The sequence below is a fragment of the Trachemys scripta genome, chromosome 12 (genome assembly GCF_013100865.1).
Source record: "Trachemys scripta elegans isolate TJP31775 chromosome 12, CAS_Tse_1.0, whole genome shotgun sequence".
NCBI classification, from domain to species: domain Eukaryota; kingdom Metazoa; phylum Chordata; order Testudines; family Emydidae; genus Trachemys; species Trachemys scripta.
The window spans coordinates 9884939-9903502 of NC_048309.1; the positions used below are offsets into that span (position 1 = coordinate 9884939).

Sequence of the window (18564 nt, forward strand, 5' to 3'; positions counted from 1 at the left end):
AAAGGTTTTGGGAGTCATTATTTTCTAACATTAAAAAAAAACTTCTATTCTAAATAAAATGTATTTTGTATGTAACAATGTATATCTCCACGCCAATATATTCTTTGTAATTTTTCAGGAGCATATGTCAGCTGAAAAAGTTTTGGAAATGATACAAAATGAGGCAGACAGTGAGACCAGCCAAAAACAAACACTACGTAAGTATTTCTGCAAATTTTGACAATACTATTTTTAAATCATTCTGTTTTCATATTTTTACAAAAGAAATGGAGAAGATTAATTTTTAATATCAAATTTAATATGTTTCATTTAGATGAACTATTAGATATTGTTCCTGATTCTCAGCCAGTAGGCAGAAATGACAAACCTTTGTAAGTATTAAAAAAAAAAAAATCCTAAATAACTATTTGTTTTATCTTAAAAAAAAAAAAAAAAATCTTTTGAAAGCTATATGTGCAAGTATTGCCAGAGTATTTCTGAGATTTTGATAATGATCTCCAGAGATCTCTTCCAGCTCTACATTTTTATATTAACATTAATTAATCAGCAGTGTTTTTATTTGTAAACCTGTTACATTTAGCAATAATGACCAAATTTCTGCAATTTAGTGTAAATAAAATAGGATTATTTTTGTAGATTGCCTGGTCTTTTGGAAAGTTCTGCTGATGAAAATAAAATCTGGAAAAAACAGGCATGCTCTGTACCTGAGAAGCTTATAACAAAGTGTGACAAGCAGAAGAGAAGTACATCATCAGGACATACATTCCAACAAGGTTAAGCTTATGCCCTGTTAGTAATAAGTATTTATGAATGGCAAATTAAGTTTTTTATATTCAAACTTTTTTTTACAAGTTTTTATCTTAAAAAGATTTTATTTTTTGTTTGCATTAGTTCCTGGTCTCAGTGAAAGAGCTGCCAAACAAAAAGCTTTCTATTCAATCTTTGAAAGTACTTCTCCAAAACAACAAGCTCAGAGCAGAAAAATATCAAAGAAGCAACAAAATGAAACCGAAAAAACAGAAGAAAACTGCATAAGACACAGAGGACAAACGCTAAACAGTTCTAACCATTTAGAACAGAAAATACTAAGTACAGAGGCAAAAGAAGTTCCCACCACACCCGAAACATCTTTTAATTCAGTTTATCCAACTAAAATGACTGAAAAATCTCTGGGATCTTCAATGAAATTAGTGTTGGCCAGAAATTCTAAGGAAGAAGTTGATGTTTCTCTTAAAAAAGGGACTACAAATCATAAAAAATCTGAGATGGTGATAGACTCTCATCTTGGTTCCTCCGACTTAGCAGTGAAGGGAATGGTATAGTTTCAGTGTTCTCTCTACCATATTTTCAATATTTTAATATAGCCTCAATAGCATATTTTTAATTCTACTTATTTCTAAATTTGTTCATCATTTAGTTTACACTAATGCAGATGAATAAGGGTTCTACCATATTTTCAAATGTAACTCATTTGTATATGTTTTGTGCTGAAAATTTAAAATATTAATCTATTTTTATTTCAGGGGGTTCCTTTTGTTTAAAAATATGAACCAGTCCTTTGTTCTGGTGGCACTTGTTACTGTTACAATTTAAATCAAGATCCCTGATGAAACATCCCAGTGCAAGCCCAACCCTATTTAAATATTGGGTCAGAGACAGGATTTTAAACTCTGTCCATTAGATGTAGCTGGCTTACTGATAAAAATGTCCAGATTGTTGCCACTTGCATCGAAAGCTGTGGTCATTTTGTGGGGAAATTTCTGTGAAGGTTTCCTTACATTGTTCAAGTAGAGGGGTGTGATTTTCTTCCTGTGGAAAAGCTGCCCTCAAGCCTGATGAATCCTGAGGGATCCATGGGTGTCAAGTGCCAACTACATGGAGTCTTTGTACACAAACTTCAGCTCTGCCCTTTTATTATACAAAGTTTACTGTCAAAGTTAACAGGTTATTTACAAAGTCTGTTGTTACAGAAAGCAAAATCTAAAGAAATGGCTGAACCAATAGAATCAATAATAAGTAAAATCAGTGAAAGATATAAACAAAAGGATGATATCGAACAGGCAAGAAAAGCAAGAGAATTTTTAGCTAATAACAGGTATGGTATAAATTGTTTTCTTATAATACTTTGAACAGCTTGATTGTGACTTACTTCCTTGTGCACTTGCAAAGAAGAAAGAACACATAAAGCCCCTATGCAGCCTAGATAGGTTTATCCAGATCATAAATCTGTGTGAGAAGGTGGAGGACAAGCTCAGCTAGGCTGCTACTCCCAGTCTGAGTAAGGATTTTGAAGCGAGTCTCCCAGCCCAAGTTGATAGACTTGGGCTCGCTTTAGGGCTCTAAAAATAGCTGTATAGACAGAGTCTGAGCTCCAGCCTAAGCTACAACTTTAAAGTGCTGCCTGTACTTTTATTTTTAGAGCACTAGCAGAGGAAGACTACAGTAATTTGGTTGTATGTAAACTTAATCACATAAAGGTGTGATCTTTAGAGATGCTTAATCCCTGCATCTTCGATTGACTTAGTGGGAGCAGTTGTTGCTCAGCACCTTTGAGAATCAGGTCATAAATCACAATTTAAATATTTTTTATATTTATCTAATTGTGAACAAATGCATCAATATATGTTGTAAAATTGGTTATGAAAATTATTTTTAAAAATGAAAACAGTAAAACAAAATAACTTGAGGTTATGCTTATATCATAACTCATGATATTTGGCAGTTATGGGTTTGTAACTTAGAATGAACTAAGTACTATTTGTTTGCAGGCAGTTCCTGCCCTGCTCTCCCTGGAATTAGTTCTCTTCTGCTATGCAGAAATGGAGAATGCTAGAGGCTCCAACAAAAGTGGAAGGAATTCTGGGGGTTGGAATGGGCAGATTTTCAGCACTAGCTATCCCAGTATGTTAGGGGTGCAGATGTTGCTGCCTGGGGATGAAGAATTCTGGGACAAATTTTTCACCAGTGTAAATGGGTGTAGCTCCCCACTACTGTATCCGTTTATACCTGCAGAGAACTGGGCCCTTTGTTTCTAGTGCAGCAAACCTACACAAAGAGCAGTGACTTGGGGTAAAGTTTTTAAGAGCCTAATACACTGAAATCAATGGGAGTCTGGCACCTAGCTGTGTCTGAAAATCCCTCTAGGCCCCTATGTATATCTAGGCACTGAAATACCTTTAAAAATCTCACACTTAGGCTCCATGTAAATGTCACTCTTAGGCTCCTAAATCACTTAGTTTAAAAATTTCATCCAAAGCAGTGGAAGTCAATGGGACTTTAACCCTTATGGTCTAATTCACTTTTGAAAATGAGACTTAGGCTTAAGTCACTTAGACTCTTTTCATAATTTTACCTTTTGAGCTTTATGCAGTAATGAGAATTTGGGCCTATTGGAAAAAAAATTGAAGTTGCTTGGATTTGGCTTATAATTGTGCAGTTTATTTGTAGACTACGTTCTAAATTACTAGAATTTTAAGATATATTTTTACTATATAAAGTCACATGTTATCTTAGAATCTGTTATTGAAGAACTCTGATACACTATACAAGCAAATATTTTCTTATCTCGTTATGGTTTTCATTTATATTAGTAAAGTACGTTTTTGGTATGCATTTGATGGTATTTGATTTTTTTTTTTAGGTCATGTTTAAATAAGTCTGGTTTCAAAGTCAATAAGGTATGTTTACTGTTGTTTTTTTACATAGAAATTTCATCTGAAAGTTGATGTAATCTACTAGAATCTACGATAAAATCTTGTTCATCATAGCACTTTTCAGACTTGAAATATCCCAATGTACTTTAGAAAGCAATGAGGTATAAAATGATATAAAAATATGGCAGTTGGTAGATGCTCCGCAATAGTTCACTAGCATTCCTGAATATGAAATCTCTCTTCTTTAAAAAGGACTGTTTGCCAAGTCACAGGGTTTATTCCCAGTCATTTTTAAAAATGATAATGGACTGTTTAATTTGCATCTCCATCTGTATATCCAAGAGTGACAGGCTTATGGGACGATAATTTTAACATCACATCCAAAACTGGTACATTGCAGCACCTACCCACCTTATTTCTTCACAGTTCATGTGTTGGTGTGTTTTTATAGCTATTCAATAACGCTTAATATGATTCCTTAATAGTACCACCTATAACAGAGGTGGGCAAACTATGGCCCACGGGCCACATCCGGCCCACGGGGCCATCCTGGCCAGCCCCTGCGCTCCTGGCTGGCCCCGGTCCCTTCCCTGCTGTTCCCCCTCCCCCTCAGCTCGCTGTGCCGGTAGCATGGCTGGCTCTGGCCGGGCGGCGTGGCTCAGGGGCAGATTTGCCAATGAACACAGGGTGCCCTAGCACGGGCCCCCCATCAACAGGGGGACCCAGGGTCGGGCACTCAGGCAGCTCAGCACCGGCGCACCCCCTGCAGGGGGGCGGGGCTGCACTGCGGGGGTAGGGGAGCAGGGGGGCGGTGCGGGTGGTGGGAACGCGGGCAGAGGACTCAGGAGGAGCACTGGGTGGCTGCGCAGCTGGCTGGAGAGAAGCAGCGCTTTGAAGGGGAAACCGCTGCTTCTCTCCAGCTGCGTGGCTGCCCCTGCTCCTCCTGAGTCCTCCGCCCATGTTCTCAGGGCCACAGGGGCTGGGAGGGGGAGGTGAATGAGGAGGGTCCCAGGGGGGCGGTTGGGGCAGGGGGTCCCAGGAGGGGGCGGTCAGGAGACAGGGAGCAGCGGGGGTTGGATAGGGAATAGGGTTCCGGGGGGTAGTTAGGGGCGGGGTTCCCTGGAGGGGGTCGTCAGGTGACAAGGAGCGGGGGGGGGTTGATGGGTCAGGGGTTCTGAGAGGGGCAATCGGGGGGTGGGGGGCAGGCTGTGGGGGCGCAGCCTTCCCTACTCTGCCCTCCCATACCGTTTCGCAATCCCGATGTGGCCCTCTGGGCAAAAAGTTTGCCCACACCTGACCTATAATAATAGTGACTGATGCTTATATAACACCTATCAGCTGGAATTCTCAAAATTCATGACAAATTTTACAAACTAATTTCATGGCAAACTGAGGTGTGAATCTATCCCACGGTAGTCTGCTGCACACTAATTGTCTGTGTCCCTGCAGATGTGCACTAAAAGTTCTTCAAGTGCTTGTTCGTGTCGATTCCAATCAGGTGTGTGTGCGCATACACGCGCATGGTAGCCAGAAGATTTTTCCCATAGCCCCAACTTTCAGGTCGGTCCGGGCACCCCCTGGAGTCGCACCTTCATGGCGCTCAATTTAGAGCCCTACTGACCCCCAAGTGCAGTCAAGAGGGAAGCCGGCCATGATGTCCAGGTATTCCCCCTCTCCACAACCTTCGGCACCAGTCCACTCGGACAGAGAGCCTAGTCGCTCCCCAAACTCTTGATGCTCGAGGCACCAAAGCTCAGCTCCTCCATGGTCTTCAATCTCGGAGACCTCAGAGTCAGAGTCTGACTTCTACCGCTTTTGGAGAAGGAGGAGCTGACTATCGAGTTCAAGGCGAGATAGACCAGCTTGCCTCGGCGCCTATCCAGACGCTAATGCCATTGGCTGCAGCACCATCACCGGCACTGGTGACTCTTTCGAACTCGGCACGGACAACGGCCTGGCCACCTTTGTCGGCTCAGGCAGCTGGTTCAGCACCGGCTCCACCAGCGGTACCATCAGTTTCTCCAGTGCCCGTTCCAACACCGAGTTGGGCATTGACAGCCCTGACATCAACGGGTGCTCCATCAGCACCAACGTTTTCTCAAGACCCCCCCCCCAAGAGCCGCAGGACCCTTTGGGAGCTGATGGCAGGGAGCATCCGCTGCTTATAGGGGCTTCCTCCTCCTCGTCTGCAGACGAGGCATTGGCAGGCATAGCCATAGCCCCAGCACTTGAGGACAAAAGAGTGCTACATCAGTTGCTGCGAAGAGCTGCTTAAGATTTGGGCATTAAGACTGAAGAGGTGGTCGAGGAGGCTGATCCCATGGTGGATATCCTTGCCCCTTCAGGTCCTTCTCGTATTACCCTACCACTTAAGACTATTGTGGATATCACCAAGACCTTGTGGTAGACCCCCAGCTTCCTTGCCACCCACTGCCAAGCACAGCGAGAGACATTTTTTCGTGCCCTCCAAGGGGTACAAACTTTTTTCCTCCTCCCACCTCCCGACTCTCTTGTTGTGGACGCTGCTAATCAGGATGAGTGGCAGGGTTTCTAGGAGCCCTCCCTTAAAAACAGGGAGGCTAAGCAACTCGACCTTGTCAGGAGAAAGGTCTACTCTACAGGGGGTCTTCAGGTCTATATTTTGAACCAGCAGGCCATCATCAGCAGGTATTCTTATAACACCTGCTAACCTTATGGTCAGCTGGTTCTTAAAAGGGCTCGACAGGCTATACCCTAACGTCCGTCAGTGTGTCCCTGCCTGGGACCTCAACCTGGTCCTTTCTAGGCTCATGGGACCTCCCTTTCAACCATCAGCAACATGCTTCCTGCTCTACCTCTCTTACAAGGTAGTGTTCCTGGTAACAATAACCTTGGCCAAGAGAGTGTCTGAGCTCAGGGCCCTAACATCAGAGCCTCCCTACACCATGTTCTATAAGGACAAGCTTCAGCTCAGGCCCCACCCAGCTTTCCTCCCGAAGGTTATGTCGCATTTCACATCAACCAGGACATCTTTCTCCCAACATTCTACCCTAAGCCTCATTCCAGTGGCAGGGAGTGGAGGCTCTACTCTCTGGAGGTCCACAGGCACTAGCTTTTTACATTGAGAAAACGAAACCGTTCAGAAAATCGGTCCAGTTATTCGTGTCAGTGGCGGACAGAATGAAAGGTCAGCCTGTGTCGTCACAATGCATCTCGTCATGGATAGCATCCTGTATTCATGAGTGCTACAATCTGGCAGGTGTTCCTGCACCTCCAATCACTATGCACTCCACCAGGGCTCAGCTTCATCAACAGCGTTCCTCGCTCAGGTTCCCACTCAGGAAATCTGCAGGGCGGTGATGTGATCCTCCATCCATACTTTCGCCACACACTACGCAATTACCCAGCAGGCCAGAGACGATGCGGTCTTTGGACAAGCAGTGCTTCAATCAGTGGAAGACTCCGACCTCACCACCTAAACTTGGGCTTGTGATTCACCTGATTGGAGTTGACTTGAACAAGCACTTGAAGAAGAAAAACGGTTACTCACCTTCTCATAACTGTTGTTCTTCCAATACCCATCCTCCTTCCCCCTCTGTTGGAGTAGCCGAGAAGAAGGAACTGAGGGGGTGGCGGGTCAATAGGGCTCTATATTGAGCGCCATGAAGGCGCGACTCCAGACCAGACCAACCCAACAGATGTGGCTATGGGAAAATCTTCCGGCTCCCGGGCACATGCGTGGGCACACACCTGATTGGAATGGACATGAACAACACATCTCAAAGAACAACAGTTACGAGAAGGTGAGTAACCATTTTTTTCCTTAGTGTGCTTTGATCTACCTTTTGATGTTCACATCCTTTTGATCTACCTGTTTTGAAAAGGGAGTGATCAAAGCTCACTAAGGAATGATTAGCGTGCATCAGTAGGGTCTTCATGGACAGTTAGTATGCAGCGGGCTAGTGTGGGGTAGATTCACACCCTTCTTGATGTGAACTAAATGTTCATGTAGACAAGCCCTTACCACATAGCATATAACGGGATCATTTAATTTATGACTGAAGTTCATTCTTCCACGATATGCATAGCAACACTATACAGCATTTTAAAAGATACATTTAAGAATACTTTATCCAGATCAAAATATATGAGAATAAGTAGGAAAACACATTACTCAAATGGAATTTGTGCTTGGTACAGAAACCAACACTGTTATTTTTGGAATAAGTACCATGAGATTTTTAAGGGCCACAGATGATGATTTTATATCTAAAAATATTTCACCTCCAGCAACCTTGACGCCTAATACCATATTTGAATATTGTAAGTTAAGCGAGATTTAGAGTCAAAAGCAACTAATTTATCACCCATGCTTCTGTTAAAGAACTTGCTGATGTATTGATGACTATAGATGAACATATTTTGAATATTAGACCTGTGTAACTCTTCTTGTATGTATAGGAAAAAGTTCAGAATAGAAGCTGTAGAAACGTAAAAACTAGAGCTGTGCTTAATATGACTACAGGACATATTGTGTAAGTATCTAGTAATTTTGTTTGAAAATGTTTTAATATCCAATTATATTAAGAATATTCCTTGATTCACTAACTAAAGCTTTATTTGTATCTGTTTTGACAGGGATGATGTTTACAATTTTAACTTAAGTGGATTTGATGAACCTACGATAAAGCTTGGAGTAAGATTCCAGTAGACTACATTAATGCAAACTAGGAACCTTTTAGTTCGTGCCCGCAGCATTCACACACGGGAGTTACAGCGCAGCACTGTGGCGTGCACTGCTGTTCACATCCTTGTAGTCCCAATTGTAGGGCAATGTAGACAAGTCCTGAGAAAGACTCACCCCAGAATACCTAATAGCACAGTGGTTAGGGCACTCACATAGAAAGTGGAAGACATGGGTTCAAGTCTTTGCTCCACATTAGGCAAATGTAGGAAATTGAACCTAGGTCTCCCACATCACGGGTGAATGCTTTTTAAACAATGGGCTGAAAGTTATAAGGGGGAGCACCACCTCCTCCTCTGTATATATTTTATGGGTTTAGACATGCTCTAAGCCTTTTGAAAGGGAGAAGAGTGGAAATTCATGGAAACTAGCTCTCGGTGCCATGAAATCTGGCAGATCCATCCTCTAGCTTTTCCACTCTGCTACCAGCTCTGTCTTTACCAGAAACGATGATGTAGTTGCATACCTTTCTAAGTACCAATTGGAGAATACGGGCCAATTTATAACTCTTAAGAAAAAGTTTAAAATATGCATATAAAAATAGTAACGTTATTTATGTGAAATCTGGGAAGTTTGCATTAAAATATTCAAAGAGAAGATGTGAAATATTCTTTAATGTGTAAATTGACCATTGTAAATTATTGCAAAGAAGAAATTTTGTATTTGGAGTAAAAAAGGCTTAATGTTACTCTTTGCATGAATAACTAATGTATTGTGTATATATATCATGGAAGATACATTTGCAATTATTTCTCATTTATTTGTACTTACATTTTAGGGCCAAGAATTACATGTTACTAACCTGAAGGCTAGTACAAATCTGACAGGAAAAAAGTAAGAATGTTGCATTGTATTATTATAATCTAAAAAAAAATATGTTTTCCTTAAGGATGGTATTAATGAATAGTTTTGTTTGCATTCTCCAACATCCCCCTATGCCAATCAAGATAGCAGGTGCAAGTCCTTCCAATAGATATAAACCGGAAAAAAACACTGTTGTCTCACTTTCCCTGTAAAGTGGGCTGGCATAACTTCATCATTTATTTTCCTTTTTTCGGCAAGTAAAGGCAGCTCCAATAGCTTCCTCAGCTGCATTTTGGTTTTGGTTGTTTTTTGTTTGTTTGTTTAACTGTTTTCCTTTGGCAAATTTCTCCCTAATCCTTTCATTTTCATCAGATTAGTTTAATGTGTGGTATTTACTAATGAAGAGAGCTTCCTCATGGAGCACTCTGGGGAGGCAACCTAATGGTTGCAGTATGTCTAGTTGTTGTTGGGTGTCCCTGTTTGCCTGAAACTAAGAGGCTGCCATGTTAGATTTGAAAGTGAACTGTGGTCTCCAAACTTGCCAAAAAGAGATCAAGTGCATGTGCCTCATAATTCCCCTCCCACACACATACATACCAATAGCAGAAAGATGACAATAAACCCAGCAGATGTCTTCAGCTATGGATGTATTTATTAATGTAAATATCTTTGTTTAAGGAATCCTGATGAAAGCAAAAGTACCATCCAGAAAAAAGTAGATAATAAAGTAAGTTTCTTAAACTCAGGGAAACTGATATTAAAAAGACCAGATTTTCAGTATGGAAAATAACAATTATTTTTCCTTAAAATTATACAAAGAATTATAAAATCTGTAAGCCATCTTTCCACTCACATGGTTTACTTGAATGGAGGTGCAACTGCCCCTTGACATAATTTAAAGCAGCCCGAAGTTATTGAATTTAATACTGTGAAAACTCTTGTAAAGATAGGCCTTTAGAGTTGACTTTTGTAGCTCAAATGCTTCTTATCTCTAGAAATACCACATACTTTTAGGTAAAAATTGTATTATAAATCTAAACAGAAATAAATGACCTTTAACCATTTTTGTTTGTTTTATAGAATAGAACTAATAAAAATAAGAAGCATCTCTTTAGTGACACTGACACAGAATACAGAGGTGATGACAGCAAGACAGATATCAGTTGGCTACGAGAGTCTAGCAGAAAACCTAAACCCCAACTAATAGACTACAGCAGAACTAAAAATCTGAAGAAATCTAAAAGTATAGAAGCAAGTAAGAAACTAATTGTTGAACGTTTAGGGACTGCGTTTCACTTACCTGTAAATAGTTTTTAAATTATTTAATTATATTTGCTATGCATAATATATGTTGTGTGTAGTGTGTCTCAGTTTATGGTAACTGCACCTGTGGTCCCGTGAGGGCAATCAGTCTAGGTTCTTCTTCGAGAGATGTCCCTGTGGGTGCTCCACTACAGGTGTTGGTGCGTCCCTGCGCCTTCGCCCGGAGATTTTTGCAGCAGTACTCATAGCGGCCACGCATGCTCAGAATCTGCCCCCCCCGCTGTGACTCTAGGGTAATAGAACGCATGCGTGGCCGGTCTCCTCAGTTCCTTCTCAACCGTCCCCGGCCTGAGACGGAGCTCAGCAGACTCATTAGAGAATCCTTCACTATTGCCTTAATTATCCTTTAGAAACCAGTTTTTCTGTCAGTTTTCTCTGTTAAAATAGTTACTTACCCAGTTTATCTTAAAAAAAAATTTCCTGTCAGCCGCGGCTATGCCGGGCTCCACCGGTTTCAAGCGCTGTGCTATTTGTAAGGAAGCTATCCCCCTCATCGGACGGGCACTCAAAGTGTATAAAATGTTTGGGGGAAGCTCACATTCCCCAAAAATGTGCCCACTGCTGTAAACTCAGCTCCAGGGCACGGAAAGACAGGGAGCTTAAACTCAAACTGCTCCTGCTTCAAAAATCTATCGGGTCAGTTTCAGACCCAGGCATTGAAGCCGGCTCCGCTACCCGACACAGCCCCCCCCCCCTCAAAAAAGCTCAAGAAGCCTACGAAAAAGGGGCACCTTTCCTCACCGAGCAAGACTATGAGGCATAAAGTTTCTCCAGGCAGATCAACGATCTCTCTGCCTGTGATTCCTCGCCTCAGCAATTTTCATGAGCCAGGCTCCTCCGGAACAGCGCAAAAGCCGCCTGAGGCTTCAGCGCCGAGGCATCAGGCTTCCAGTTGCCTGCCTCAGGGACGGCACCGTTCGGCACCGCGAATGAGACGGTGCCGACATTCCACAGCACGCCTCACCCGAGGCAGCCTGACATTTCTCGCCCGGCACCGACCGCGGCACCGACGCCTGCGGGGCATTCTGACACACAGATCACAGCCAGAAGCCCCGATCGCAGGAATGCTCTTGTGCAGCAGCCTCTGTCGGCTCAGCTTTCATCTCCCGCAGGAGCTGCTTTCACTCATTTTACTCAGACAGCTGATCTGCTAGTATCACCTACCTTGCAGTCTCTGCTCATGAATGCATATTCTGTTTCGATGCCTGAGTCAGGATCTGAGCAGTTTTCCTCCAGTGAGGAGGAAGCAGATCCACAGGGAGTTTTTTCCCCATATCATGACTCCCAGCCCCGGACCCAGAGCAATAAGGGTTATGGAAATACTACCTCATCCCACTCTCAGGACCCTGCCCCTTGGGGGATGAACCCCTGGATGGCACCACCTATGCCCTACCCGCCACCATGGCAATACTGGACACCATGGACATCATACCCTCGGGAACACATGCCCCGTGGCCATTCGACCAGGCGCAACACTGATCCAGTGCCGTCTCCTAATGCATATGCTAGTGACACGAGACGCCTGGCATCACAGCCACGTTCCCAGGATAAACCTAGCCCTTCTCCTGGTCCAACAGATCCGGAGTTAGCACCGGAGGAAGCATTACTTCCCCTTCCTCCCACTCCCTCTGATGAATATACAAAATTCCAGGACCTCTTTAAGAGAGTTGCTAGTGACCTGAACATTAACCTGGAAGTGGTTCCCGAACAACAGCATGAGCTAACGAACATCCTACAGCCCCCTTCTTCCTCCAGAGTGGCACTTCCAATTAACGCAGCCCTTTTAGAACCCGCTAAGTCCATCTGGCAGACTCCAGCAACAAGCCTACCTACCTGCAAGCAAGCGGACAAGAAGTATTTTATTTCTCCAAAGGACTCTGAATTCCTTTTTACCCACCCAGCACCAAACTCATTGGTAGTGGACGCTGCGAACCAGAGGGCTAGACAACAGTATTCTCGTTCTGCCCCACCTAACAAGGATAGCAAACGACTGGACCTGTTTGGTCGCAAAGTCTATGCATCCTCCACCCTCCAATTTCGCATAGCTAATTATACTGCAGTCCTGGCAAAATACGACCATAAAAACTATAATAAGTTAATGGACTTTATTGATGACATTCCAGAACAAAGAAAACAACAGTTCAGAGCTATAGTTTCTGAGGGCCAAGCCATTTCACGCACCGCTCTCCAAGCAGCCCTCGATGTAGCCAACACAGCGGCGAGATCTACCGCTACAGCGATAGTCATGCGACGGGGCTCATGGCTCTCCTCTTCCTTTTTTCCTCGCGAAGTTCAGAACACAATTGAAGATCTTCCCTTCGACGGTGACAAACTCTTTGCTTCTAACACGAATGAAGTGCTTCATTCAATGAAAGACTCCAGAACAACCCTCCGGTCTTTAGGTCTCCAGACACCTACGGCAAGAAGACGACAATATCGATACCAACCATACCCCCGGCCACGTTATCCCGCATTTACACAACCTTCCCATAGACCGCAGGAACAGCAACAGCCGCAACGTCCACGACCAAGATTCCAGCGACGTCGCCCAAACTCTACAGGGGCGCCTCAACCCCCACCAGCTAATAGGCAGATTTGAAAACTTGGTCGAGGGTTTAGAAAGCAATGCCCTCACTTCAGCCGGCACACCAATCTTTGGACACCGCCTACGACCTTTTTTCCAACAATGGAGGAAGATTACCTCCGACAAGTGGGTCTTAGAGGTAGTTACAATTGGATACGTCATCCCCTTCCTCTCCTTACCTCCCACCCACCCACCCTCCCCGTCCCTCTTCAGGGACCCTTCTCACGAGCAGCTACTCCTCCAAGAGGTGCAACATCTCCTTCATCTGGGAGCAGTAGAAATCGTGTCAGAGCGACACAGAGGGAAGGGTTTTTACTCCCATTATTTCTTAACGGAGAAGAAAAATGGGGGATGGCGACCAATCCTCGATCTCAGGCGGCTCAACAGATTCATAAAAAAGCAAAAGTTCAAGATGGTGACCCTCAATACCATAATCCCAGCGCTGGAGCAGGGCGACTGGTTTTCTGCCCTCGACCTACAAGATGCCTATTTCCACGTCACTATACATCCGGCCCACAGACGTTTCCTCCGATTTACCCTTGGTTCCACACATTTCCAATACAGGGTACTCCCCTTCGGACTATCTACAGCCCCCCGTGCTTTTTCCAAACTTCTAGCTGTAGTCACTGCTCACCTCAGGAGACAAGGGGTAATAATATTTCCGTACCTCGACGATTGCCTCCTCAAAGCTTCAACATTTGACGAGGCGCTCCGGTTCACACGACTCACAGTCGAGTGCTTTCTTTCTCTGGGCCTACAAATAAACAGAGACAAATCCACATTACGCCCCACCCAGCACCTTCAGTTCATAGGCGCAGACCTCGACTCTCGGACCGGGCTAGCATCGCTCCCACCCGATCGCTACAATTCCATAAAACAACTGACCACAACTATTCGCAACAGCCCTCAGGTAACTGCCCAAGACTGCCTGCAACTACTAGGTCACATGGCCTCGTGCACTTTTGTCGTCCAGAATGCACGCCTACACATGAGGTGCTTCCAAGCGTGGCTGGCAACGGTTTACAAACCGAATATGCATTCTTTAAACAAGACTCTCTCCCTGCCTACTCCAGTCAAAGACTCGCTACGTTGGTGGACCGTCCACTCCAACCTTTGTTCTGGAGTCCCGTTTCTTCAACAGGCTCCATCACGCATTCTGACCACCGATGCATCTATGACAGGGTGGGGTGCACATATGTCTCATCACACAGTACAGGGACTATGGTCACCAACCGAGACCTCCCTGCACATAAATGTACTAGAACTTCGAGCCATTCGCAACGCGTGCCGTCACTTCCTGCCACTAATCAAACATCATCACGTACGCATAATGACGGACAACATTGTTTGCATGTTTTACGTAAACAGGCAGGGCGGAGCTCGTTCCCATTCGCTGTGCACAGAGGCTATGAAGCTCTGGAATTGGTGCATTGTGAACAACATCCGGGTATCAGCTGCTTATCTTCCCGGAATCATGAACACCACAGCGGACGAACTGAGCAGACGCTTCCCATGGGACCACGAGTGGGAGATAGACGACAAAACCATTCACGAGGTATTCAGCATCTGGGGTTACCCAACAATAGACCTCTTTGCAACTGCAAAGAACAAGAAATGTCTCAATTTCTGCTCCAGAGCAGGACTGGGCAAACATTCCCTGGGGGACGCATTCATGATCTCATGGCACCGAAACCTATTCTATGCGTTTCCCCCGATACCAGTTCTCAACAGGGTTCTGATAAAAATACGAACGGATCGAGCCAAGGTGATCCTCATTGCCCCATCGTGGCCCAGACAACCATGGTTTCCCTTCCTCACCAGAATGTCAACCCAACCACCAATCTCCCTGCCGCTTATTCCGAACCTTCTATCTCAGCAGCACGGTCGTTTTCTCCACCCCAACCTGTCCATGCTTCACCTCAAGGCCTGGTTCCTACGTGGTTCTCCCAACGCGAATTAGATTGCTCCGAACAAGTTCAGGAGGTGCTCCTACATAGCAGAACGCAAGCTACTCGCAAGACCTATCTTCAAAAGTGGAAACGATTCACACATTGGTGTTCTGCCAAACATCTTTCTCCTACCTCGGTACCTCTTCCGTTTATATTGGACTATCTCTTGGGCCTTAAGCGATCCGGCCTTTCTTTCAGCTCCATCAGGGTCCATTTAACTGCTATTACGACTTTCCACGACAAAATTGATGATACGTCTGTCTTTGCTCACGCTACTACGAAGCGTTTCCTCAAGGGCCTACAAACCTTATATCCAGACATTAAACAACCGGCCACCCCCTGGGACCTTCATCTGGTACTGTCTGCCCTAACTCAGCAACCCTTCGAACCCCTAGCCACGTGCTCCCTTTTACACCTCTCCATGAAAACAGCGTTTCTAGTGGCAATTACTTCTGCCAGACGGGCAGGAGAAATAGCAGCTCTCATGGCTCATCCACCATATACGATATTTTTTAAAGACAAGGTTACCCTCGGATTGCATCCCAAATTTCTTCCAAAGGTTCACTCATCATTCCATATTAATGAACCCATACACCTCCCGACTTTTTTCCCGAAACCACATGCAAACTCCTTTGAAGCCTCAATGCATACACTAGATGTTCGCAGAGCCTTGTCATTCTATTTGGATAGAACCAAACCCTTTAGAACCTCCTCTAGACTTTTTGTCTCTGTTGCAGAGCGCTCCAAGGGCATGCCTATTTCTACCCAGAGACTCTCGAACTGGATCTCCCAGTGTATCCGACTGTGCTATCAGATGAAAGGGGTTGCACCTCCAGATGGCATTAGAACACACTCCACTAGATCTCTGGCTGCCTCCATCGCGTTCTTACGCAAAGTCCCCTTGGCTGACATTTGTAAAGCAGCCACCTGGTCATCTGACCATACTTTTGTTAAACACTATGCCCTTATTCAAGGCACTTTATCTGACATACGCTTGGGCAGGGCGGTACTCTCGACGGCGTTCCTACCAGATCCGAAGTCCCTACCTCCTTAAGATACACTGCTTTTAAGTCACCTGTAGTGGAGCACCCACAGGGACATCTCTCGAAGAAGAAGAGGAGGTTACTCACCCTGTGCAGTAACTGACGTTCTTCGAGATGAGTGTCCCTGTGGGTGCTCCACTACCCACCCTCCTCCCCTCTACTTCGGAGTTGGGGGGCCTCCGTGGTAGAGAAGGAACTGAGGAGACCGGCCACGCATGCGTTCTATTACCCTAGAGTCACAGCGGGGGGGGCAGATTCTGAGCATGCGTGGCCGCTATGAGTACTGCTGCAAAAATCTCCGGGCGAAGGCGCAGGGACGCACCAACACCTGTAGTGGAGCACCCACAGGGACACTCATCTCGAAGAACGTCAGTTACTGCACAGGGTGAGTAACCTCCTCTTCCCAGCTCCTCAGCCGTCACCTCTCTTGGGAAAAGACCAACAGTTTCTCCTTCCTGACCAAGGGATCTTTAAAGACTGCACAGTTCCCAGCCTACACTGTGATATTCCAGCAGTCCAGCCTACCTGAAAAGCCAGCGTCTGCACTATGCTTTCTCTCTATAGTCTCTGCCCAGTGTTTTGCCTGTAGTTATAAGTTACCACACAGCTCTTTATAAGCAAGCACATTCATTCTTCAGGTGAAAGCATTACAGATATTTAAACATATTTAAACATATTTAAAAACAATAAAAGAAATACACACATGCTAAAAACTTACTAGAGATTACCCAACTCCAACCTTGGGCTCTGGTAGGTGCCAGTCCTTAAAATCCACAACAGTGTTTTCCTGTGATTATAAGTACATAATTTGTCTCAGATTCAGAACCAGAGCAATCATGAATAGTTCTGTCATTCCTTTCTACAGCTTTGGCTTTTGACCTTGGCCTCAAGTAATGTGATCAGCAGATGATGGCTCACTCCTCAGGGTGTAGCATCAAAAGGCTTTTTTTTTTTTTTTTTTGCATAACTGGAGGTGGATAGTTTGCATTCACCTCCCCTTAAATTCCTCCAGAAAAACCACTTAACATTTTTTGTTCCAGAAGTCCGTTCTTGTCTGGCACCTTGTTTAAGATAATCTTTTGAACCTCCGAGTCTCACATCTGTCATCTCTCCCAACTTGAGAGGTTACATATAGTTCTAGCCCACAATAATGCATGAAATACAATAGACTTCACACACATTTAAACTTCTCCTGAAGATATGGCAGGAAATTGCCATATCTATCACACAGTTAACAGTACGTTTTTGTTCTGCTACCTTCCATAAGCTATGGACTTTGAAATGTACTTATCCTCAGTATTTGTGAAGGTGAATTTTGTAAAAAAGTGTTATTTAGGACAAAAAGAATTCTTTTTAGAAAAACTGTACTACTGTCCGAATAGTAATCTGAAAGCAGTTTAATGCATTGATAAAGATCTGTGGGTATATACATGATACCTTGTTCTGACAATTAAAATTGTAGATGGTCAACATCTTTTGGGTATTAGGCTAGTTTTCTAAATGCTATTGATTTTAACAGCAGATACGTTCTGTGACCCTGCATGTCTGATGGATATATCTGAAGGGAAAAAAACAAAAAATAAAAAGGTAAAGTAAAATTGCAACTTAATTTTAATAGATATTTTTAATCTATTTTAATTGACCATAGGATTTTTTTTAAATATTTGCATTAATGCACTCTTAACTTTCAACAAAATCCTTTCAAATTCACAGCCAATTAAAATGGTTCTGACTGCTTTAATAATACAACAGAGCCAGTTACAATTCCTATTCCCTAATACTACTAGCTGAGAGTTGGAATGATTATAGCATTTTGATGCTTGCATTTTGTTTTCTAAGATGTTGTATAATTTTTTAGTACTAACTAGTTACTGATTAATGGCAAGACAAACCATTGTATTTAATCATTCACTCTTTCAGTGATTGGATTAGTTAATGTAGCTTTTTGCCTCTGAATTATTCACTGCATTATAATACCTCCTGAATTGTTTGTAAGATTATTTAGAAAAATGATAAACCTAAGTATAAAAGCTATAAAATGAAACAGTCATACTTGAAGTTACATGTATAAATAGTTCATAAATCATTAATAAATTATTACAAGATGTTATAAATATGTTAGACATGAGTATAGATGGTTATAACCATATTAGTGGACAACATTATAGATGTTTGTAAGCCATAGTTCAAAGCAATCTATTGACCTGCTAGACTTTATAACAATTGATTTAAACCGGTTATTAAAACCTCTATTAATTATTAAGGCTTTATATTAAGTATGTGCTTATAAATAGTTTATAAAGTGTGACATAGAAAATAATGTGATAGCTCAGTGTGTGCATTTAATAATACAAAATTAAATGGAGACTTTGTATTTTATGGCTATTTTATCTCAATCATAAGCTTCAGTCTTTTTGATATAGATCAGGACAGGAGTATCAGGCCTATAGAAACTATATTCCATGTCATAACTAGGAAGGAGGAT

At 43.4% G+C, this 18564-nt stretch overlaps 1 protein-coding gene across 1 annotated transcript in view; it reads left to right on the forward strand.

Moving 5' to 3' along the window:
* SYCP2 (synaptonemal complex protein 2) overlaps positions 1-18564 on the forward strand; it is a 77590-nt gene that overhangs the window by 40132 nt on the left and 18894 nt on the right. The window contains exons 20-31 of the mRNA XM_034786865.1: positions 119-197; positions 314-371; positions 637-773; positions 892-1268; positions 1971-2095; positions 3641-3677; positions 8094-8167; positions 8271-8328; positions 9155-9210; positions 9859-9907; positions 10261-10435; positions 17599-17666. Coding sequence (XP_034642756.1) covers positions 119-197; positions 314-371; positions 637-773; positions 892-1268; positions 1971-2095; positions 3641-3677; positions 8094-8167; positions 8271-8328; positions 9155-9210; positions 9859-9907; positions 10261-10435; positions 17599-17666 — 1293 coding nt within the window. The remainder of the gene's footprint in view (positions 1-118; positions 198-313; positions 372-636; positions 774-891; positions 1269-1970; positions 2096-3640; positions 3678-8093; positions 8168-8270; positions 8329-9154; positions 9211-9858; positions 9908-10260; positions 10436-17598; positions 17667-18564) is intronic.